Source organism: Entelurus aequoreus, linkage group LG07 (genome assembly GCF_033978785.1).
Source record: "Entelurus aequoreus isolate RoL-2023_Sb linkage group LG07, RoL_Eaeq_v1.1, whole genome shotgun sequence".
NCBI lineage: Eukaryota > Metazoa > Chordata > Actinopteri > Syngnathiformes > Syngnathidae > Entelurus > Entelurus aequoreus.
This window is the reverse complement of record NC_084737.1, coordinates 80285234-80310041: the sequence shown is the minus strand read 5'-3', so window position 1 is coordinate 80310041 and position 24808 is coordinate 80285234. Positions and strand designations below refer to the sequence as shown.

General features: G+C 39.9%; 1 protein-coding gene across 2 annotated transcripts in view; it reads right to left on the bottom strand.

Moving 5' to 3' along the window:
- Positions 1-24383, bottom strand: part of prkar2aa (protein kinase, cAMP-dependent, regulatory, type II, alpha A) — a 112725-nt gene extending 88342 nt beyond the window's left edge. Inside the window, exons 1-3 of one of the 2 annotated variants that reach the window (XM_062054608.1) lie at positions 23785-24383; positions 22918-23024; positions 8786-9091 (exon numbers count right to left, since the gene is read on the bottom strand). In XM_062054608.1, coding sequence (XP_061910592.1) covers positions 8786-9032 — 247 coding nt within the window. In that variant the 5' untranslated portion in view covers positions 9033-9091; positions 22918-23024; positions 23785-24383. The remainder of the gene's footprint in view (positions 1-8785; positions 9092-22917; positions 23025-23784) is intronic. The other variant, XM_062054607.1, reaches the window with a different exon arrangement.
- Between the last annotated feature and the right edge of the window lie 425 nt (positions 24384-24808).

Below are 24808 nucleotides of genomic sequence, written 5' to 3'. Positions count from 1 at the left end.
AAAGGCTCCTAATTTGGATGCTGACATATGCAATAACATATTGCATTGTGGTGTTATATTATTTTCTCAAAACTATTATTAATCTACTTGCTAATTTACTGTCATAGGTGGTTACTTTCTGTTCTAACATGGTTCTATCTACAGTTATGTTAAAATATAATACACACTTAGTCTTCTGTTTGGATTCTTTACTTTAGTTTTGGGCATTACTACAAATTTGGGTATCCATCCAATACCAAGTAGTTACAGGGGTAGTATTGGTAATACCAATACTGATACATACAATTTTAAAGATCATTGAAAGATTCCATTTTCGATGACAATCATAATCATTAGAGATGCCCGATAATATTGGCCTGCCGATATTATCGGCAGATAAATGCTTTAGAATGTAATATCGGAAAATATCGGTATCGTTTTTTTTATTATCTGTATTGTTTTTTGTTTTTTTTTATTAAGTCAACATAAAAAACACAAGATACATTTACAATTAGTTCACCAACCCAAAAAACCTCCCTCCCCCCCTCATTCACACAAAAGGGTTGTTTCTTTCTGTTGTTAATATTCTGGTTCCTACATTATATATCAATATAGAACAATACAGTCTGCAAGGGATACAGTCCGTAAGCACACATGACTGTGTATGCTGCTGGTCCACTAATAGTACTAACATTTAACAGTTAATTTTACTAATTTTCATTAATTACTAGTTTTTATGTAACTGTTTTTATATTGTTTTACTTTCTTTTTTATTCAAAAAAATGTTTTTAATTTATCTTATTTTATTTTATTTTTTTAAAAAGGACCTTATCTTCACCATACCTGGTTGTCCAAATTAGCCATAATAATGTGTTAATTCCACGACTGTATATATCGGTATCGGTTGATATCGGTATCGGTAATTAAAGAGTTGGACAATATCGGAATATCGGATATCGGCAAAAAGCCATTATCGGACATCCCTAATAATCATACAAAAAACTCATGATAATGACAATAACAATGAATTATTTAAATAATTTCCTAGTATTAGCTATGATTTAAATAATTTGTTGTTTGCCCTTAAAAACCTCCTACTTATTGCCTGAGTTTGTAACCAATAACAAAAACAACAAAATATGCTTTTGATAATAACAAAAATTTGATTTACCCCCGGCTATATCGACCAAATAATGATATTATACTTGGTATCTTTACGGTCGATATTTATAACGATCAGCCCATCTTTGTTTACATTCAGGTGCTTTAGCTACAGGTTAGCATATCCTCCTACGATTTGTAGTGTATAAGATGTTTAGCTATTTCTCATCCTCCAAGGATTATCAATCAATCAATGTTTATTTATATAGCCCTAAACAAGTGTCTCAAAGGGCTGCACAAGCATTATATGATTATATGCGCAAGAAAGGCAGATTTGAGCTATTTTTTGTCCTCCAGGGATGATATTTGTTAGAAATGTAGTTTATTTGCTGCCATGGAGGCGAGGATTGCTGACCGGCTTTGCACCGCAGGAAGCTAGCCGCTAGCTAAAATGCTACATTGTGTTGAGGACACGTTTGTTCACTTGTTGCTCGCAAATTTGCAGATACACCTACAATGTGTCATCAACATGCATTATCACATTATTATGATAGGAATAAAGACTATCGTTGGCTACATTTATATAATTTATATCGTAAATTGTCTATATAACGCAACCCCTCGTGATTATCATGTAGCAGCTTTATCCACATCTGAATGCAATTTACAGTTGCACTTCTCAGCTGTATGTGTAAAATTTTAATTACACACATTCCTTCATTTACATTCCTTTATTTACTGCAATGAACCCATCAGCAGTAATAATGTTTGTTACTTATTGCTATTACATCTGTTCTGCGCAATATACAATGGTACCTGGGGATGAAAGTGCCTGAAGATCTGTCCCTCGACTAACTGGTATGTTTAGGGTTGAGAGCAAAAATTCAGCTCAATAGCCTCCCCAACGCCTGTTGGCGTAGCAAATGCCACAGAATCCGACCAAAACATCTGATGTCCTGCTCGCCAGCATTAGCTCATAGCTTGAAATCGACATAACTTTGTTTTTCAAACAATTGGAACAAAGAAACTGAGTGTGATGGACAGTGATGAGAAGAAAAAGAGAAAGCTTATGTGTAGCAATGCTAGTCTGCACCATACCACGCCAGCCAAGGATGTTAAAATATTGTCTAAACATCAGACATGTATCCATGAAAATTTGGACAGGCTTCTGATGGTGTGTTTGACAAAGAAGAAGTTTGCAGGAGATACTCAAGAAACCCGCTCTCCAAATGCTGTTCATTATTATAACATTCTTAATACAACTACTGTAGTTGTTTTAGTACGTTATATTGTACTGTTTTTTATATATTTCTTGTATATAAACATTATTTTTAAAAAGCATTTTACATGTTAAAACGGTGGTGTTTTGGGGGCCAAGCACGGATTAAATTGGTTACAATTAATTTCAATCAGCATCATTGTTTCGAAATACGAGTTTATTAAGGTATGTGCTGCAAATTGACAAATTGAACTTGTATTCTAAGGTATCACTGTACTTGTGAATAAATGTATGTGTGTGGGGGAGATTTTTGATGTCACTTTTCTCATACACTCCAAAATCATTATTAAAATTTTAAAAAATAAATTATCTTAAATGAGCTAAAACAGCTTCTCTCCAATTATTGCCTGCTTCCAATTAAACAAACTGCCCTCTTTGCATTACGCCCTTACTATTTTTAGAGCATTTAAGGTACACACAATTAGAGAAATAACCTCAAAAAGGCAACTTTGTATTGTAAACTGAACAATCTGCTTCACACTTGGAAGTAATCTTAGGTGTCCTACAAGACACAAAATATGTTATAGTATATTACGTGTAAATATTAGACGGTTTGGTCATGACTTCATAAGTTAATTTTGTGCGACAGATGACTGCATGAACAAAGAGCATGTGTTGCCTTTTATCTATAGGCTATATCAGCAGCCCGGCCAGAGCACATGATGTGTTTCACTGTACAGGCCTGTGTTGTCACCCTTCTCTGAAATGTTGCCCTCGGCTTGTGTTACGAGCGTGGCTGAATAATCTCATGCCATGGATGTCATACGTGTGACCCAGACAGCATTCGGGCAAAAGCACGACACTTTCAAAGTTCAGTCTCCTCTAAATATCGACATGCTGGATGGCGGAAAGCTTCAAATGTGGAAAATGCTGCTAATGAGTATGCGGAAGACTTGGCTGGATTAGGAACGCTGGGAAATAGTAACAGATTGGTTGCCTTTCACAAGCATGTGCTGCACATCCACTATCAATGACACACACTAACACACACCGAGGGACTCACAGCTGTCTGACAGCAACCAAATCCCACTTGTGTGAGCAGAGAGGAAAAGCGTAATCCCGCTTTTACCCCTCGAGCCGGTTTGTACCGATCGACAAAGCTGGCCAATCATCTCCATGCATAAAGGGCATAATGAACGTGCTTATGGAAACAGGCTCAAATTCCAAATTGACAATTTGTAATCATCAATTCACCCGGTAAGTACATTTTGCATTATTAGCACCGAGCAGCACGTCAACCCTATAAAAGAACACAACCACAGACCAATAAAGAGAACCCATTGAGAGATTCCTCATTCACAAAACAACATTCGCTGGCTGCACAGCGCACTGATGGGATGTAGGCCACGCTGCCTTGCAATGGCTTCCAGCTTCTGCAAGTCTGCAAAACACTCGCATGGTAATGCGAGGTCTATGTCTTTGGACTGTAAAAGACCAAAACACTATGTATACTGATTCAATTATACAGTCTCTTTTAACAAGGTTATGGTGTGTTGTTCAATACATCCGAAATAAATGGCTGTAACAGGATTTCACAACAACCCAGGGCACACAGTTCAGGCCCAAATAGTGGCTGCAGGAGAAATTAAACAAGTACGTACATGTTTGGTGGTTCCAAGAGTGAAAAGGCGGAGATAAAAGGTAGCAAATGATTGAAGCGATACTTCTCATGCGAGCAAAAATAGGAAAACGGTATGTCTAAAAAAACACAGCTTTTATATGTTTGTAAAAAAAAAACATTGGGGAAATGGCATCTTCCTTCAGGGGTCAAACATCATAATTCCTGTTTTTAGCTCACACAGTTTATGCAGCACAGGATGCCCTTCCTGAAGCAACCCTCCCATTTGGCCTGGCTTGGCAGTGACTGTGTCGTGTTGCTGTGGGGGGGTGAGGGGAGGCAATTGGTCGATGCCTGAAACCACTGCATAAAAATGCAGAATACTACCAATGTACCTCAGGTTGCACATGTGGTTGCTTTCACTTTTCAAAAAGGGGCAAGAATGAAAAGCAGCAGTCATCATGTAACCTCAATTGAGTGAAGGCAAGCAACGTCTCCTGGTACCCTAGCACCTCCAAAACCCTCAAATCTAGACTCCAAACATCCCAGAACAAGCTAATCAGGTTACTTCTAGAACTCCACCCCAGCTCACACCTCACTCCTACCCACTTCTCCAAAGTGGGCTGGCTCAGGGTGGAGGACAGAGTCAAACAACTTGCACTGAGCCTAGTCTATAAAATTTGCTACACCTCCCTGATACCGAAGTACATGTCAAACTATTTCCATAACCACAACACCAGGGGGAGCTCCACAAACCATGTTAAAAAACCAGATTCAAATCTAACAAAGGTCTTAACTCATTCTCCTTCTATGCCACATCAATATGGAATGCACTCCCAACAGGTGTAAAAGAAAGGGCATCTCTATCCTCCTTCAAAACCGCACTAAAAGAACACCTCCAGGCAACTTCAACTCTTGACTAACACCCTCCCCCCTCCACATCCCACCTGCCCGGATTGTAAATAATCTAATGTAAATAATCAAATGTATATACTTGTTATTATGCTTTCTGAACTCACTATATTCACTGCTCGTTGTACATATGCTACCAAGTCAGTCCTACACGGTTTCAATGTCCATTTCTCTGATGATGCAATTGTTGATGACTGATGTGCTGATATCAACCAAACCTAACCCCGCCCACCCCTCCCCCCGGATTGTAAATAATGTAAATAATTCAATGTATATACTCTGATGATTAACTTGTGTGGTGACTTATAATGCTGATAGTATATATTTGTACCATGAATTGATTTACGTGGACCCCGACTTAAACAAGTTGAAAAACTTATTCGGGTGTTACCATTTCGTGGTCAATTGTACGGAATATGTACTGTACTCATACTTGCCAACCTTGAGACCTCCAATATCGGGAGGTGGGGGTTAGGGGGCGTGGTTATTTACAGCTAGAATTCACCAACTCGAGTATTTCATATATATATATGTATATATATATATATATATATATATATATATATATATATATATATATATATATATGTATATATATATGTATATATATATATATATATATATATATATATATATATATATATATATATATATATATATATATATATATATATATATATATATATATATATATATATATATGAAATACTTGACTTTCAGTGAATTCTAGCTAAAACATAAAAGAAATACTTGAATTTCAGTGTTCCGGTGGCTATCCATTAGATGGCAGTATTGTCCTGTTTAACTTCTCCGTTCATGAGGAGTATATCATTTCGGCCACCATGTTCAATGGAGAAGTCTGTTCTACATATTTACAGGCAACATACACCTTCCCCTTCGAACTGTCCTGGATGAACTGAAATTCCTTGTTTCCATTCGTTTGAATTCTTTAGGCAAGCTGTTTATATTTTGGGAAAGCGGACGTGAGAACAGGCTGTCCCCACTCAGTCTCAGGTCCGCATTGAGCTGGAGGGGGCGTGGCCTCCAGCTCCGGCTGAATACCGGGAGTTTGTCGGGAGAAAATCTCTGCCGGGAGGTTGTCGGGAGAGGCGCTGAATACCGGGATTCTCCCGCTAAAAACGGGAGGGTTGGCAAGTATGACTGTACTGTGCAATCTACTAATAAAAGTTTCAATCAATCAATCAATGTTACTACCAATGATCTGAAAATTACTTTAAAAAAGTGATTAATTGTAATCACTTTACCAAAAAAATGTAATTACTAATACAATTACTCTTTAAAAAATTTAATTAATTACTATTGAAAGTAATCTAAGGCGTTGCTTAAAAAAATATTTAAATATATGTCATATGCAGTTGAGAGAAGTTTATGAGAGCAGCGTGTGCGTGCCTTTAAAAGGCTGTGTCTGTTGCCAAGCGACATCTGACGTCAGCGAGGGTATCAGTTGAACTGTAATTTTTAGCTTCAGCAGTTAGCAGCGGCAGTTTGTCGGCTCCGGCGGCTGTTCTGTTGAATCTTTTCACCGGCTTGTGTATCGCCGGTTAATAAAGATAAGCCGCCACCCGCCCCCGCGAATGTGCATGTGGCGGGGGGGTGTTGGAAGTGTTGGCAATGCGCGGTAGCGACTCCTTCATCAGGCTCCCTGGCGGTGGCGCGCCGCCCGGCCGCAAACGGCCATAACAGAGGCACATCAAAGGACATCGGTATTGCGGCACTGTCTCAAATATACATATATATTTGTAAAATATACCAAAATCTTCCACCAAAAATATTTTTTTTAGTGGAATATTTTATGTAAAGTAATCGGAACCTTGGATAGGTCAATAATTCATAATAACATTGATTTTGAGTCAATATTATGTTTTGAGCAATGACAGTTTGAAAGAAAAAAAAACAGCTTTGTTTTATTAGTCAACATTGTAACTTTTTCTAAATTACATTTCACCTTTAAGCTTTTTTATTTCACTTTTGTTATGTTTTTGTTCATTTCAATAGTATTTTTAGAATGTGCCGTGGGCCTTTAAAACATTAGCTGTGGGCCGCAAATGGCCTCCAGGGCACACTTTTGACACCCCTGCTATAGATAATAAAACATTTTATCTGATATATCTATGGATAAAAAGCAGAGCCTGGCGACGCATGCGCGTTTATCATAACTCTCTCTCTCTCTGTCTCTGCCCCTCCCTCACCAATGCTGCTGTGCGCACCTTTTGTTTTGTTTTTAACCCCTTCTTAACCCTGAACGTACATTGAAAATACACGCAACCCTAACTCAAAATGCCGGACATTTGAGGCATTTAAGAAACTCCGCCCGGACAGCTCCGTATAAGAGGACATGTCCGGTGAAAAGAGGACGTACGGTCAGTCTATCGTAGCCCGTTAGCTGCTAGCATGCCGTGTGTTGTGCCTCAGTGTGCATCGTTTACACAACGTGCAGTACGCTACTTAATATGTCCGTGTGGAAACTCGTTCGGTACACCTCCGGACTGAACCGAAGCCCCCGTACTGAAACGGTTCAATTCAAATACACGTACCGTTACACCCCTAGTGATAGCGATATACCGCTAAGCTAAAGCTCTTGAATGTACACAATTCCTTTTATAAAATGTGATGTGTTAATTTATCATTATTACATTGAATGTAGTATCATGTGTAATTTAAATATGTGACCTGTGCTGGCAAAATGAGTCACAATGAGGAAATTTTAAAAACTGAGTTATTGTTATTTACACATTCTCCATCTAAAGACCTTCAAAATGATGTATGGTTTGTTGGAATCGGACAGAAAATGACAGAGTTACATCCGATTGAAGTCGACCAAGTTTGAGGGTCCGTTTTGAGAAAAAACAGCTTAAAGTTTACTGTTCCAGAACAGAATGTTCCAAAACAAAACTCCATAGCAACCATACCTTAAAAGTCCTTGTAGCAACACCAAAACTGGTACAATTAAAGTCAAATCCCATGTCTAAAGGAAAAATATATATTCAACTCTATTGAAAACGGTTATGTACAAAAATTTCAACACTGTTATGTCACAGTTTTTTTGTTCACTGGTCAGTTTGTCAGCTGGTCAGCTGTCCGTAATATTCCTGACCAGCAGCACTAAGAAGATTCGCCGACTGCAGTGGATTTAGCACACTTGCAACCGCCTGTGTACCCTCTCCACCTTCTAAATCCATTACGGAATGTGAAACAGTCTAACTTATCCACAAAAATAATAATTAAATGTTTGAAAATCACCTTTTTTCACATAATATTCCGCTCGAATTACTGTGTTGTTTTTCATCAGGGCGCAGCCATGATACCACAATGCACCGCGCGGGGTGATTCAACCAATGAGGGTACGCCTCACAGCGACCCTTAGCAACAAGCCGGATTTGTTTACGTCGGGACAGGTTTAAAAACTCGAATTATATTGGTTCAGAATGGCGTCATCGGGAATTCCATGCTCATTTTTAGAAAGTAGGTAAACTTGGCGTCACAATGATACCAAGTACGGCTAGGGGGATTCCCCCTTATTGCCGCGAGTGAGCGTTGAAAACACTGGATTTTCTCAAGGAATTTTAACACAAAGGACTAATTTCTGAAGACATACCTCGTACAAAACCTTCAAATAAAGGTGATTTAAGATGTTTTCTTGCTATTTCGATGATTGGGATCGCTAGATTGTGGCTTTATGGACTCATTTTTGTGAAAATCTCAATTTCAACCAAAATACATTTTTTTCACTTATTTGCCTGTAGCTCAAAATAAGCCTGTGCGCATTCCGACTCATTTTGCCAGCACGGGTCACATATATTTTTGTGTAAAACAAATAAAGGCATCCCCTCTCTTACCCTAAATAGACACCCTCATGGCTGCATGAGTAAATATTGTATGAATGAAAAAACAACAGGACAAACAATAGAAAGAACAACCACAACAACAAAACTTACGCTCGAAGTCAGAGTCGTCGTCTTCGTCGTCTTCTCCGTTAGACTCGGTCTGCATCGGCTCCCCATCGAACATCACACCTTTCCCCGTCTTGCCGCCCTCGCTGGCGCCATCTTGACCCCTCGTGTCCCGCAAGCGGGTGAAGTACTGTATGGCAAAATCCACCAGGTCCGACGGCCGTTGTCGCAGCACCTCCACGGTGTAGCCTTGCAGCAGTTCTGTCAACCCCACCGGAATCTCAATACTCATGGTTGTGTGTGTGTGTGTGCGCGTGTGTGTGTGGCTCAGTCGCAGCGCTTGTTGACAGTCTGCAGGAGAAGAAAGACAGAGGTGGTCTTTTAAAAACATGCATGCTCAGTGGATGTTTATACAATGTATTGCTCAGGTAACCACCAGGGTAATCACTGACTTTACAGTTTAGAATGCAAGGTCGCGAGTGCAACGCCCATGACATTGACACAGAGCGGACACTTTATCTAGAACGTGAGCCAGGGAACATGGAGTTCTCAAAGCTGCATCGGGTAGATATGAGACAAACGTTTGCCATTGAGGCAGAGGGGTGGTGCATCAGATAACCAGGGTCAGTGGTTCGGTTTCACAAACATTGCGGCAAGGGCTATTCAACCAAATGGTTCTAGGGGGCATATTTTCAGAAAGCCAAGCACGAAGGGGGCCGGACCTCTCCCTTCAGCTATGTGCACATGGATACAAGTAATCGGATTAAAAGCCTAACCGGAATAAGAATGCTTCATGTAAACACGCCGTTCGGAATATTATGACCTCATCACACACACGTTCAGATAAAAATGTCATTCCGATCAAGATTGGTGGTTTATGTCGATAGTCATTCAGATTGGTTGCCCATGTAAACATTTCTTCCGAAGTTTGGGTCGAAACTCTCCTTACTGCGCATGTCTTTGATGTCAGCTATACATTGGTGGTGAAGGGGGGACTAAATTGAATAGTCTCGGACTGATCAATGAAGGGATTGTAGCGTTATATATCGTTGAGTTTGTTGCTCTAAAACCGAGACTTGCAAAAACAAAAGTACGGTATGGAGTGTCACGTGTCGTAACAATAAAAAGGAGGGATCCAGTTGTCGTCTCAACATGATGTTTTATTCACAGCTTCACCAAGTGCTACTGCTAGCCTCAAACACGAACGCAGAATGTCGTAACATGAAGACGTGCGGAAACCTGTACATATCACAACATGGAGGGCACAGAACAGCTCCATTTAAAAAAGAGAGGTAAAACAAAAGTAGCGAACAGAAGGAACAAGTGATAAATAACGTGACAAGAAGAAAAGCACAAAGCCATGTTTGTTAACAGCGGAGGTCACTGCGCCTTCTTCCGTTTACGCGATGTGCTGCGCAAGTCCAAATAAAGTATTCCGATTTAAGGGGTGACGAATGAAAATGCACGTCATAATCGCATCATTTTTGTTTAGGGTCTATGTACACAAGTAACATCCTAATCCAAATAGTAGATTGTCAAATAATAGATTAAATAAACTATGCGCATGTACACTGACTTGTTATTCTAGTCACTGCGAGGCTCTGTCATCACATTCGTTAACTCACCAAATGGCTGATGTAATGATAAAAAAAGTCATGAATTAATAAAATCTGTGTTGCTGAGGGAGGTAGGTTAACCGCTAGCTTGTTAGCGAGAATGCTACAGTGCATTGAGGACATGTTCATTCGCTTGTCGCTAGCACATTTCTTGGACAAAGCTAAAATGAGTCAACAAGCTCTATCACCAGCCAAATGTAAATCATTTATATCGTATATAATTAAATATGTGTGAAAAAATTAAAACAATAATTGATTTACATGAAACTAATATTTTCAGACAGGTCTTGTAAAGACAATTCCCAGAATTTAATTAGGTACCATATTTCTGTGATAAATATTAACAAATTTATGGACTTTTACAGGGTTAAACTAATTTATGGTCAACTTCTTCAATACAAAGTGAATGGGGCTCATAATTTTAGTTGTGACCTTTTTGTTAAAAATGTCATAACTTGCTTCATCTTTACCTCATTTTAAAAAGGTTGGTATCATTAGAACGCTTGCGAAACAAAGAAACAGAAAAAAGAAGTTCCACAGTTACGGTCTGTTTTAATTTATTAAATGCATGAAATTAGCGTTGGAAGTGATGGAAGATTTGCGTAAACATGACTGGTCGAACTCGACTTGGGAGTCAAAAAACAAACAGGCATTGAAGGGGAGGAGAAAAATTGTATGCGAATCGATTAATTTAAAAAATATTTGGCAGTGTAACGATTGATCAATATATTGATTTTTCGATTTATATTCCAAAATTTCAAGTATATCGATCTGTGCTCAGTAAGTTTGCCTTCTGGGTGATAGGCATCGATCCAGATCGTTTTAAAAGGGAATCGATTGATTTTATCGATACTAGAAAAAGGAAAACATTCGATTTAAGAACGGCAGGATTTATATGAAGTTTAGCGTTTGTAATAACAAAGACGTAAACTATTTGCCCGTCTGTGGTGTTATCAAAACAAGAATGGCAGATACCTACGGTGGCCAAGAGAGGTCATGAACGCAAACGCGACGCGACAATATCATAAATTACAACACAAAAACTTGCAACTGCAGCACGATTGCAAAATCCACAACAAAGACAGACGACACAACACACTAATAAAGACGTGACACAATTTTAAGCCACAAAAGACGCAACCGACACAACAGAAGTGACAGAAAGAAAGAAATAGAAGAGAGAGATGAAGGAGGCTATGGAAATCAGGAAGCGAGGGGCAGATACATGCTTTCACACGCCTGAGACGCTCTCTATCATCAGACAATAATAGAGGTGGGGAAAATAATACATTTTTAGATGCATCGCAATTCGTGGACGATTATAAAATCAATTAGTAAAGGTCAATATTCGATAATGGATTTACTTATTGTAAAAACAGTAATGCAAAGAGTTCTAAAATGTAGCTGACTGCAGCGAGCCACCTCCCTGAGAGATCCGACAAGCGCCTTTATTATAGGGCACTTATGTTCCAGTTTTGCAAACATTTCCATTAATTTAATAAATGTGATGGGAATTACTTATTACATATGCACTACGGATGTCCGACATTATCGGGCTGCTGATATTATCGGCCGATAAATGCTTTAAAATGTAATATCGGAAATTATCAGTATCGGTTTCAAAATTATCGGTATCGGTTTAAAAAAGTTAAACGTATGACTTTTTAAAACGCCACTGTGTACACGGACGTAGGGAGAAGTTCAGAGCACCAACAAACCTTAAAGGCACTGCCTTTGCGTGCCGGCCCAGTCACATAATATCTACGGCTCTTCACACACACAAGTGAATGCAACCCATACTTGGTCAACAGCCATACAGGTCACACTGAGGGTGGCCATATAAACAACTTTAACACTGTTACAAATATGCGCCACACTGTGAACCCACACCAAACAAGAATGACAAACACATTTCGGGAGAAATCCGCACCGTAACACAACATAAACACAACAGAACAAATACCCAGAACCCCTTGCAGCACTGACTCTTCCGGGACGCTACAATATACACCCCCCCACCCCCACCTCAACCCTGTCCCACCCCAACCCCGCCCACCGCAACCTCCTCATGCTCTCTCAGGGAGAGCATGTCCCAAATTCCAAGCTGCTGTTTTGAGGCATGTTAAAAAAAAAAGAATGCACTTTGTGACTTCAATAATAAATATGGCAGTGCCGTGTTGGCATTTTTTTTCCATAACTTGAGTTGATTTATTTTGGAAAACCTTGTTACATTGTTTAATGCATCCAGCGGGGCATCACAACAAAATTAGGCATATTATTGTGTTAATTCCACGACCGTATATATCGTATCGGTTGATATCGGTAATTAAGAGTTGGACAATATCGGAATATCGGCAAAAAAGCCATTATCGGACATCTCTAATATGCACTGTTTTTAAAAATTGCAAGTGATAAACGCTTATTTAATGAAACGGGAAAAAAATGTAAAACTGCATGAAAATACATTAATTAAAGGCCTACTGAAATGAATTTTTTTTATTTAAACGGGGATAGCAGATCTATTCTATGTGTCATACTTGATCATTTCGCGATATAGCCATATTTTTGCTGAAAGGATTTAGTATAGAACAACGACGATAAAGATTGCAACTTTTGGTATCTGATAAAAAAAAGGCTTGCACCTACCGGAAGTAGCGTGACGTAGTCAGTTGAACATATACGCAAAGTTCCCTATTGTTTACAATGATGGCCGCATGAAGTGAGAGAAATTCGGACCGAGAAAGCGACAATTTCCCCATTAATTTGAGCGAGGATGAAAGATTTGTGGATGAGTAAAGTGCAAGTGAAGGACTAGTGGGGAGTTGAAGCTATTCAGATAGGGAAGATGCTGTGAGAGCCGGGGGTGACCTGATATTCAGCTGGGAATGACTACAACAGTAAATAAACACAAGACATATATATACTCTATTAGCCACAACACAACCAGGCTTATATTTAATATGCCACAAATTAATCCTGCATAAAAACACCTGCGTGTTTGTTATGCTAGCTCCTAGCTCCTCTGCTAGCTCCTAGCTCCATAGAACACGCCAATACAATTCAAACACATGATCAACACACACAATCACTCAGCCCAAAAGACCGTTCACCTAACCCAAGGTTCATAAAGCTTATATATTTTTAAAAAGTTACGTACGTGACGCGCACATACGGTCAAGTTATCGAATGTTTAGCAGCCAAGGCTGCATACTCACGGTACCTGATATTCAGCTGGGAATGACTACAACAGTAAATAAACACAAGACATATATATACTCTATTAGCCACAACACAACCAGGCTTATATTTAATATGCCACAAATTAATCCTGCATAATAACACCTGCGTGTTTGTTATGCTAGCTCCTAGCTCCTCTGCTAGCTCCTAGCTCCATAGAACACGCCAATACAATTCAAACACATGATCAACACACACAATCACTCAGCCCAAAAGACCGTTCACCTAACCCAAGGTTCATAAAGCTTATATATTTTAAAAAAGTTACGTACATACGCAAAAAAAAGCCAAAGCTGCATACTCACAGTAGCACGTCTGCGTCTTTGTCATCCAAATCAAAGCAATCCTGGTAAGAGTCTGTGTTGTCCCAGTTCCCTACAGGCGTCTGTGTATCCAAATCAAAAGTCCTCCTGGTTAGAGTCTCTGTTATCAGAGTTCTTCCATCTTGACTGCATCTTTCGGGAATGTAAACAAAGAAGCGCCGGCTGTGTACTGTTGTGGCTGACTACGTTCGAAAAATACGTCCATTTCGCACCGACAACTTTCTTCTTTGCTTGCTTGGCTTCCTTCTCCATAATGCAATGAACATGATTGAAACAGATTCACGAACACAGATGTCCAGAATACTGTGGAATTATGAAATGAAAACAGAGCTTTTTCATATCGGCTTCAATGTGGAAGGCATACCCGTGTTCGCCGGGCTACGTCACACGCATACGTCATCCTCAGAGGCGTTTCGAACCGGAAGTTTAGCGGCAAATTTAAAATGTCACTTTATAAGTTAACCCGGCCGTATTGGCATGTGTTATAATGTTAAGATTTCATCATTGATATATAAACTATCAGACTGCGTGGTCGGTAGTAGTGGGTTTCAGTAGGCCTTTAAGGCCATGTCTACACAAACACGGATACTTAATAAACGCATACTTATCTCTGCGTTTAGGCCTCTGGTCCACACGCAAACACATACTTTTGCAAACGCTGGCCCGAGTGTACAGTTCCAAAGGTCTCCGCTTAGCGAATGCGTGTACACGGCACAAACGGAGACTTGTGATGACGTCAGTGTTGTGCGCTGTCATTCCCAAAGCTCAACAACACTGCCTTGCTGGCTTTAAACACATAATAAGAAGACTTACTGTATGTTTCTTAAGTTAAAGTACCAATGATTGTCAAACACACTTGGTGTGGTGAAATGTGTCCTCTGCCTTTGAGCCAACCCCTTGTTCACCCCCTGGGAGGTGAGGGGAGCAGTGAGCAGCAGCGGTGGCCGCGCCCGGGAATCATTTTTGGTGATTTAACCCCCAATTCCAACCCTTGATGCTGGTTGCTAAGCAGGGAGGTAATGGCTCCCTGAATGTAAACATGCTGCTATGTCCACTCTACATTAATAACAAAGACACATCAAAGTGGGCTTTGCGACACTCCCGCCAGCACTAACGACAATCAGCTGTTATGGATACGATCTTTGTCGAGCCTCCAGCTGATGGGAGAACTTTGACAAGCAAGACTTTTTGCTCTGTGTCATAAGAAAGGGGCAACATTATCAATGTTAGCGTTAACGCACTTTTTGTGTCTTTTGTGGGCGTTACATATATCAAAATCAAGTATCTACTGTACTGTTTACTTGTTGAAATACCCTTGAAATCTATTTTTGGCAGCAGCAAAGTGGGTGTTAGGGTAGATATTTGCTCTAAAAAGGGTATTTCAACAAGTAAACAGTACAGTTGGTACTTGATTTTGATATATGTAATGCCCATAAGGGTATTGTAGTAAAATATGCAGAGATGAGATGTGTCAGTGGTCCTCGTCAGCCAGAGAACTTTGATTTTGGGGCAGCAGCTGTAAAGTTTAGATCAATGGAGGAAAGAAGAAAGTGAATGAATGTTTATAACTGAATACATTTACATATGCATAAACATTTGTTTTCTTTTGTATTTTTTTTAATGAATTAAGTAACTTTTATGACAACCTTTTTCCAAAACAATATAGAATGTGAGATATAACAGGATCATGCATACCGTATTTTTCGGACTATAAGTCAGTTTTTTTCATAGGGTGCGACTTATACTCAGGAGTGACTTATGTGTGAAATTATTAACACATTACCATAAAATATCAAATAATATTATTTAGGTCATTCACGTAAGAGACTAGACGTATACGATTTCATGGGATTTAGCGATTAGGAGTGACAGATTGTTTGGTAAACGTATAGCATGTTCTATATGTTATAGTTATTTGAATGACTCTTACCATAATATGTTACGTTAACATACCAGGCACGTTCTCAGTTGGTTATTTATGCCTCATATAACCGTACACTTATTCAGCCTGTTGTTCACTATTCTTTATTTATTTTAAATTGCCTTTCAAATGTCTATTCTTGGTGTAGGCTTTTATCAAATAAATTTCCCCCAAAAATGCGACTTATACTACAGTGCGACTTATATATGTTTTTTTCCTTCTTTATTATGCATTTTCGGCCGGTGCGATTTATACTCCGAAAAATACGGTACTGTGTATGTACTACGAACAACTACAGTACTTTTTTTTTAAGTAATGTCATAAAAATTTACGAGTTTTGCAGCAGCAGATGCACGTCTGTGCGCTTTATATTGGCACTTAACCATGCAAAAGGGTTTCCTCGGCTCGTTAGTGCGTGCTGATTTGAGAAAACATTTACACTTCACTGCACATGTAATGTATCACAACGTTGCCGATTATACATGTTATAATTCCACAAGTGTTGGGTTTCAGCAGCACAGGCGTGCATGCGCACTTTAAACACTAAAATAAGATTAATATTGTGTAAGTGCAGGCTGGTTTTAAAGATAATGTACACGTCATTGTATGTCTAGTATGTCAAAATAAACATAATAACAGAGGTGTAATGCCACCAAGTCAGCTGCTGCTTTTTCCAGGCTTCTAATTAGACAAAACGTGCATGACAGCAGGTGTATGCGTTTGTGTGTAGACATAGACCACAGGTGTTAAACCCAAGGCCCTTGGGCCAGATGTGGCCCGCCACATCATTTTATTAGGCCCTCGAAATCCTGGGTACTGTTACTTGTCTTACTAAATGTATAATTTAGTTCTATTTTGGCAGGAAAAAAATGCATGAACTACATGCAATCGCAAATTCAGTTAACTTAAATATTGTCTAATTATGCGAAAATATATTATCAAACATTCAAACCATTTTTTAAATAGAAACACATACTAATAATAATGATTTCAAAGCAAGTTATCCATCAAATTGTGCAATGTAAAAGTAGCAATAGATACAATGGTAAAATTTTGAAATTTACTGTGGTTTTTACAGAATTTTTCTCTAAATGAAAAAAAAACAGTATTTACAGGAATACACCGAAAAATCTAAAGTTGTTGATTTGGGGTAAAAAAAAAACAAAAAAACTGGCAACTCAGATTCCAAAAATTTACTGTAAAAATACAGTTGTTTTTTTATTTACAGTAAAAAAAGAAATGTAATTTTACAGTAAAATTCTGGCAACTGAGCTGCCTTTTATTAACCATAAAAACAGAAGTACTGTTTTTCCATTTACAGTAATATACACAAATTTTTTTAAGGTGAAATTATTGCAACTTACCATATTTTTTTACACGGTAGTAAATGGATGGATGGATATACAGTACAGGCCAAAAGTTTGGACACACCTTCTCCTTATTCAATGTGTTTTCTTTATTTTCATGACTATTTACATTGTAGATTGTCACTGAAGGCATCAAAACTATGAATGAACACATGTGGAGTTATGTACTTAACAAAAAAAAAGGTGAAATAACTGAAAACATGTTTTAAATTCTAGTTTCTTCAGAATAGCCACCCTTAGCTCTGATTACTGCTTTGCACACTCTTGGCATTCTCTCGATGAGCTTCAAGAGGTAGTCACCTGAAATGGTTTTTACTTGCCTTCAGTGACAATCTACAATGTAAATAATTCCAAATAATACAACGGTGCAAAGTAATACAAAGTGCTCGCCTGTACGTTATCAAAATAATCAGCCTACCGGTATATGAAAAGTCAGTCTTTAATCATTGTGTCATCGTCTTCCTCCTGCGTACTAAAACCACCGAAATCCTCTTCGTCGATGTCGGAGAAGAACAAGCCGTAAATAAGCCGCACTGTTGTATAAGCCGCAGGGACTAGAACGAGGGGAAAAAGTAGCGGCTTATAGTCCGGAAATTACGGTAGTCATGAAAATAAAGAAAATGCATTGAAATGAGAAGGTGTGTCCAAACTTTTGGCCTGTACTGTATATTGCGCAACCATACAAGCAACTGGTTTACTCGAGTCACAAATATTCTAAGACAGGAAATCTCTGCGGTCAATCAAGCTTACGTACACATAAAACAAGGCTGAATACACAATTATTATTTACCGTGCAACCAGGGCCTCCTTAATGCACAGGCTTACCTGGGCTGAGGCCCAGGGGCCCCCACCCAATCGGGGGGCTACTGAGCTGAGATTGCCAGTACTATTCTTGAAGTAGCCTGGCCTCTGTCACACGCGCATCGAGGTGTGAGTGCCCATTGCGAATATGATATATACATGAGCAAAAATATTTCTAAAATGGATTAGATTTTGGTATTGTTGCTGTTCTGTCGAGTAAAATCAAGATCGTTTTTCAAACTGTGTTTTTTGGCCGAAGGGGTGGGATGGTGGGCCCCCAAAGCTCCGTCAGCCCCAGGCCTGTGCGCAACCCGACATGTAATTGTTTTAAAGGCCTACTGAAAGTCACTACTACCGACCACGCCGTCTGATAGTTTATATATCAATGATGAAATCTTAACATTGCAACACATGCCAATACGGCCGGGTTAGCTTATAAAGTGCAATTTTAAATTTCCCGCTAAACTTCCGGTTGAAAACGCCTTTGGATGATGACGTATGCGCGTGACGTATAGCCAGTGAAACAGAAGTATCGGTACCCAATTGAAGCCAATACAAAATAGCTCTGTTTTCATTTCATAATTCCACAGTATTCTGGACATCTGTGTTGGCGAATCTGTTGCAATTTGTTCATTGCATTATGGAGAAAGAAGCTGAGCAAGCAAAGAAGAAAGTTGTCGGTGCGAAGCGGAGTATTTTGCGAGGGAAGTCAGCAACACAACACAGCCGGTGTTTCATTGTTAACATTCCCGAAAGATGCAGTCAAGATCGAAGAACTCGGACAACAGAGACTCTTACCAGGAGGACTTTGACTTCGATACGCAGACGCCTGTAGAGAACTGGGACAACACGGACTCTTACCAGGATTACTTTGATTTGGATACACAGACGCAGACGTGCTACCGTGAGTACGCAGCTGCGCTTCCAAACATTTGATCGCTTGCCCATACGTGCGTGTCACGTGCGTAACTTTGGGTAAATATATAAGCTTTATGAACCTTGGGTTAGGTGAACGGTCCTTTTGGCTGAGTGATTGTGTGTGTTGTGCAGGTGTTTGAATTGTATTGGTGGGTTATATGGACAGGAGCTAGGAGTTAGCATAACAAACACTTGTTATGCGGGATTAATTTGTGGCATATTAAATATAAGCCTGGTTGTGTTGTGGCTAATAGAGTATATATATGTCTTGTGTTTATTTACTGTTGTAGTCATTCCCAGTTGAATATCAGGTCCCGCCCGCCTCTCACAGCATCTTCCCTATCTGAATCGCTTCCACTCCCCACTAGTCCTTCACTTGCACTTTCCTCATCCACAAATCTTTCATCCTCGCTCAAATTAATGGGGAAATCGTCGCTTTCTCTGTCCGAATCGCTCTCACTTCTGGCCGCCATCACTGTAAATAGGGAACTTTGCGGAAATGTTCAACTGACTACGTCACGCTACTTCTGGTAGGGGCAAGGCTTTTTTTTGTCAGATACCAAAAGTTGCGATCTTTATCGTCGTCGTTCTCTACTAAATCCTTTCAGCAAAAATATGGCAATATCGCGAAATGATCAAGTATGACACATAGAATAGATCTGCTATCCCCGTTTAAATAAAAAAAATTCATTTCAGTAGGCCTTTAAACTAGTCAAAAATCTTCTACAACGGGAGATTTCTGCGGTCAATCGATCTTGAGTACGCAAAAAACCAGAGCCAGAAAGTTGCATACACTGTTTTTCACGCAAAGTACATACAGTACAGGCCAAAACTTTGGACACACCTACTCATTTTGATGCATTTTCTTTATTCCATGACTATTTACATTGTAGATTGTCACTGAAGGCATCAAAACTATGACACACTGATCGAGAGAATGCCAAGAGTGTGCAAAGCAGTAATCAGTGCAAAGGGTGGCTATTTTCAAGAAACTGGAATATAAAACATGTTTTCAGTTATTTCACCTTTTTTTTGTTAAGTACGTAACTCCACATGTGTTCATTCATAGTTTTGATGCCTTCAGTGACAATGAAAATAAAGAAAACCCATTGAATGAGAAGGTGTTTCCAAACTTTTGGCCTATACTGTATGTGATCTATAAAAACACAACCGTCCATTGAAATGACTGTACTCTCACTCCGCAGAAACATGCAATTTGTAAGGACCTACTGTCATAATGTTAGTCACTCCCAAGTAAAGGTGGGAATATTTGACCACCACACGATTCGATTACGATTCAGGAGGTACGATTCGATTAAAAATCGATTATTGATGCATCTTTAAAGGCCTACTGAAACCCACTACTACCGACCACGCAGTCTGATAGTTTATATATCAATGATGAAATCTTAACATTATAACACATGCCAATACGGCCGGGTTAACTTATAAAGTGACATTTTAAATTTGCCGCTAAACTTCCGGTTCGAAACGCCTCTGCGGATGACGTATGCGTGTGACGTAGCCCGACGAACACGGGTATGCCTTCCACATTGAAGCCGATACGAAAAAGCTCTGTTTTCATTTCATAATTCCACAGTATTCTGGACATCTGTGTTCGTGAATCTGTTTCAATCATGTTCATTGCATTATGGAGAAGGAAGCCAAGCAAGCAAAGAAGAAAGTTGTCGGTGCGAAATGGACGTATTTTTCGAACGTAGTCAGCCACAACAGTACACAGCCGGCGCTTCTTTGTTTACATTCCCGAAAGATGCAGTCAAGATGGAAGAACTCGGATAACAGAGACTCTAACCAGGAGGACTTTTGATTTGGATACACAGACGCCTGTAGAGAACTGGGACAACACAGACTCTTACCAGGATTACTTTGATTTGGATGACAAAGACGCAGACGTGCTACTGTGAGTATGCAGCTTTGGCTTTTTTTTGCGTATGTACGTAACTTTTTTAAAATATATAAGCTTTATGAACCTTGGGTTAGGTGAACGGTCTTTTGGGCTGAGTGATTGTGTGTGTTGATCATGTGTTTGAATTGTATTGGCGTGTTCTATGGAGCTAGGAGCTAGCAGAGGAGCTAGGAGCTAGCATAACACGTACCGTACGTGCGCGTCACGTACGTAACTTTTTAAAAATATATAAGCTTTATGAACCTTGGGTTAGGTGAACGGTCTTTTGGGCTGAGTGATTGTGTGTGTTGATCAGGTGTTTGAATTGTATTGGCGTGTTCTATGGAGCTAGGAGCTAGCAGAGGAGCTAGGAGCTAGCATAACAAACACGCAGGTGTTATTATGCAGGATTAATTTGTGGCATATTAAATATAAGCCTGGTTGTGTTGTGGCTAATAGAGTATATATATGTCTTGTGTTTATTTACTGTTGTAGTCATTCCCAGCTGAATATCAGGTCACCCCCGGCTCTCACAGCATCTTCCCTATCTGAATAGCTTCAACTCCCCACTAGTCCTTCACTTGCACTTTACTCATCCACAAATCTTTCATCCTCGCTCAAATTAATGGGGAAATTGTCGCTTTCTCGGTCCGAATTTCTCTCACTTCATGCGGCCATCATTGTAAACAATAGGGAACTTTGCGTATATGTTCAACTGACTACGTCACGCTACTTCCGGTAGGGGCAAGCCTTTTTTTTTATCAGATACCAAAAGTTGCAATCTTTATCGTCGTTGTTCTATACTAAATCCTTTCAGCAAAAATATGGCTATATCGCGAAATGATCAAGTATGACACATAGAATAGATCTGCTATCCCCGTTTAAATAAAAAAAATTCATTTCAGTAGGCCTTTAATTCATGCATATTGATGCAGTCTTTTCGTTACAACTTTTAAAAAGAAATTCCCATTTTGTTTATCAAATTAATTTAAATGTGTGCAAAACTGGAACATAAGTGCCTTATACTAGAGGAGCTGGTTGGATCTCTCGGTGAGGTGGCTTGTAGCAGTCAGCCAAATTTTACAATCACATTTGTTTACAAGTTTGCAAAGAACATTTTTAACCCAAATAGGTGAAATGACATAAACGCCCACGGCACACCATTGATTGATTGATTGATTGATTTGATTTGAACTTGTGTTGGTAGATTACACAGTACAGTACATATTCCGTACAAATTGTGCCCGCGGGCTGCAAGTTGAATAACACTCGTGTATTAGTGACACACTTAGCTGTCAACTTTGGCGGCTTAGCGAAGAGGCTATTACTCGTGACAATTAGCTTGAGGAGGCGGTGTTTTTAAGGAAACTACAAACCCCATTTCCATGAGTTGGGAAATTGTGTTAGATGTAAATATAAACGGAATACAATGATTTGCTAATCATTTTCAACCCATATTCAGATGAATGCACAACAAAGACAAGATATTTGATGTTCAAACTCATAAACTTAATTTTTTTTTTGCAAATAATAATTAACTTAGAATTTCATGGCTGCTACACGTGCCAAAGTATTTGGGAAAGGGCATTTCAATGGGAGACAGGTCTGGACTACAGGCAGGCCAGTCTAGTACCCGCACTCTTTTACTATGAAGCCACGTTAATGTAACACGTGGCTTGGCATTGTCTTGCTGAAATAAGCAGGGGCGTCCATAGTAACGTTGCTTGGATGGCAACATATGTTGCTCCAAAACCTGTATGTACCTTTCAGCATTAATGGCGCCTTCACAGATGTGTAAGTTACCCATGTCTTGGGCACTAATACACCCCCATACCATCACAGATGCTGGCTTTTCAACTTTGCGCCTATAACAATCCGGATGGTTCTTTTCCTCTTTGGTCCGGAGGACACGACGTCCACAGTTTCCAAAAACAATTTGAAATGTGGACTCGTCAGACCACAGAACACTTTTCCACTTTGTATCAGTCCATCTTAGATGAGCTCAGGCCCAGCGAAGCCGACGGCGTTTCTGGGTGTTGTTGATAAACGGTTTTCGCCTTGCATAGGGGAGTTTTAACTTGCACTTACAGATGTAGTGACCAACTGTAGTTACTGACAGTGGGTTTCTGAAGTGTTCCTGAGCCCATGTGGTGATATCCTTTACACACTGATGTCGCTTGTTGATGCAGTACAGCCTGAGGGATGGAACGTCACAGGTTTAGCTGCTTACGTGCAGTGACTTCTCCAGATTATCTGAACCCTTTGATGATATTACGGAGCGTGGATGGTGAAATCCCTAAATTCCTCGCAATAGCTGCTTGGGAAAGGTTTTTCTTAAACTGTTCAACAATTTGCTCACACATTTGTTGACAAAGCGGTGACCCTCGCCCCATCCTTGTTTGTGAATGACTGAGCATTTCATGGAATGTACTTTAATACCCAATCATGGCACCCACCTGTTCCCAATTTGCCTGCACACCTGTGGGATGTTCCAAATAAGTGTTTGATGAGCATTCCTCAACTTTGTCAGTATTTATTGCCACCTTTCCCAACTTCTTTGTCAACTTCTTTGTCACAAATATGTTGTCTTTGTAGCATATTCAACTGAATATGGGTTGAAAATGATTTGCAAATCTTTGTATTCCGTTTATATTGACATCTAACACCATTTCCCAACTCATATGGAAACGGGGTTTGTACACCAACTAACTTAGTAATGGTGCTGGGACAAACAATGTCGGTCATTTAGTGAGATTAGCGGTGTATTTTGTAGGAGTTCCATCCACCCAGACCTTAGCTCCCTCATGCTAGCTGGTCCTTCGAAGGACCAGCTAGCATGAGGGAGCTAAGGTTTTATGGTAGCTTACCACGAGTCGCAGAAGTTACAGCCAAGGTAAGTGGTTTAACAACAACAACAACAACAAAAAGAAAAGGCTACTGCGTGTGCAAACTTACGTGCAAATCGAGCTCACCGGCTAGAAAGTCGCCAATCCCCTCCTTCGCCGCGTCGTCTTCCGTCTCAGCAGCCCGAGCTGTCAGCCAGAGGCGGGGAGGACAGCCGACGTATCCCTGCTGTCAGAAGACACGTCTCTCCCCACGTAGCGCCCACTATGTCGCTGGCGTCACCTTTGCTAACGTGCCGGCTCGACGTTTTGGGAGCAAAGCCCGCGACGACGTCGGTCGAAGGCGAAGAAGGGGGGGGGAAGAAAAATAAAAAAAGAAAGAAAAAAGTCGCGCTTCTCGGCTGCAGTTTGGCACGACGACCACTCACCGTGTTGAGGGTGGGGAGAGAGCTGGCTAGCCCACAAGCTATCCGGCTAACTAGCTAACAGCTTGTATCGTATCTGATACAAGGCGGGTTGTTTTTTTTTTAGAAAAAACACACACACAAACACACCAAAAAAAAAAAAAAAAAGCCCCTCACACAAAACGTGTCGTTTTTAGAGCGATGATAAAGTGCCGATTGTAACGTGGAGACGCGTGCATTAATGGAAGGACTCGTCCTCCTCCCCCAGCCAGAGAAGAGACTCCACAGCCTGTCAGTGCGAGAATGAACCTCCCCCTCAGGGACCACAGGAAGCCTGGTGGGCGGGGCCTGGGAGAAAAGCCTTGACATGTTGACTGACGCGAGGCGGGGCCAATCACGTTGCATGCCGATAAGAAGAGGAGGCGCGGCGGAAAACAAGGTCACGCCCACAGTAAAAGTAGACGTCCATTTGAATGAAAACATGTGCGTAATTACTGGAGATGTCCGATAATGCTTTAAAATGTAATATCGAAAATTTTCGGTTTCGTTTTTTTTTATTATCGGTATCGTTTTTTTTTTGTTTTTTTTTTATTTTATTTTATTTTATTAAATCAACATAGAAAACACAAAGTACACTTACAATTAGTACACCAACCCAAAAAAACTCCCTCCCCCATTTACACTCATTCACACAAAAGGGTTGTTTCTTTCTGTTATTAATATTCTGGTTCC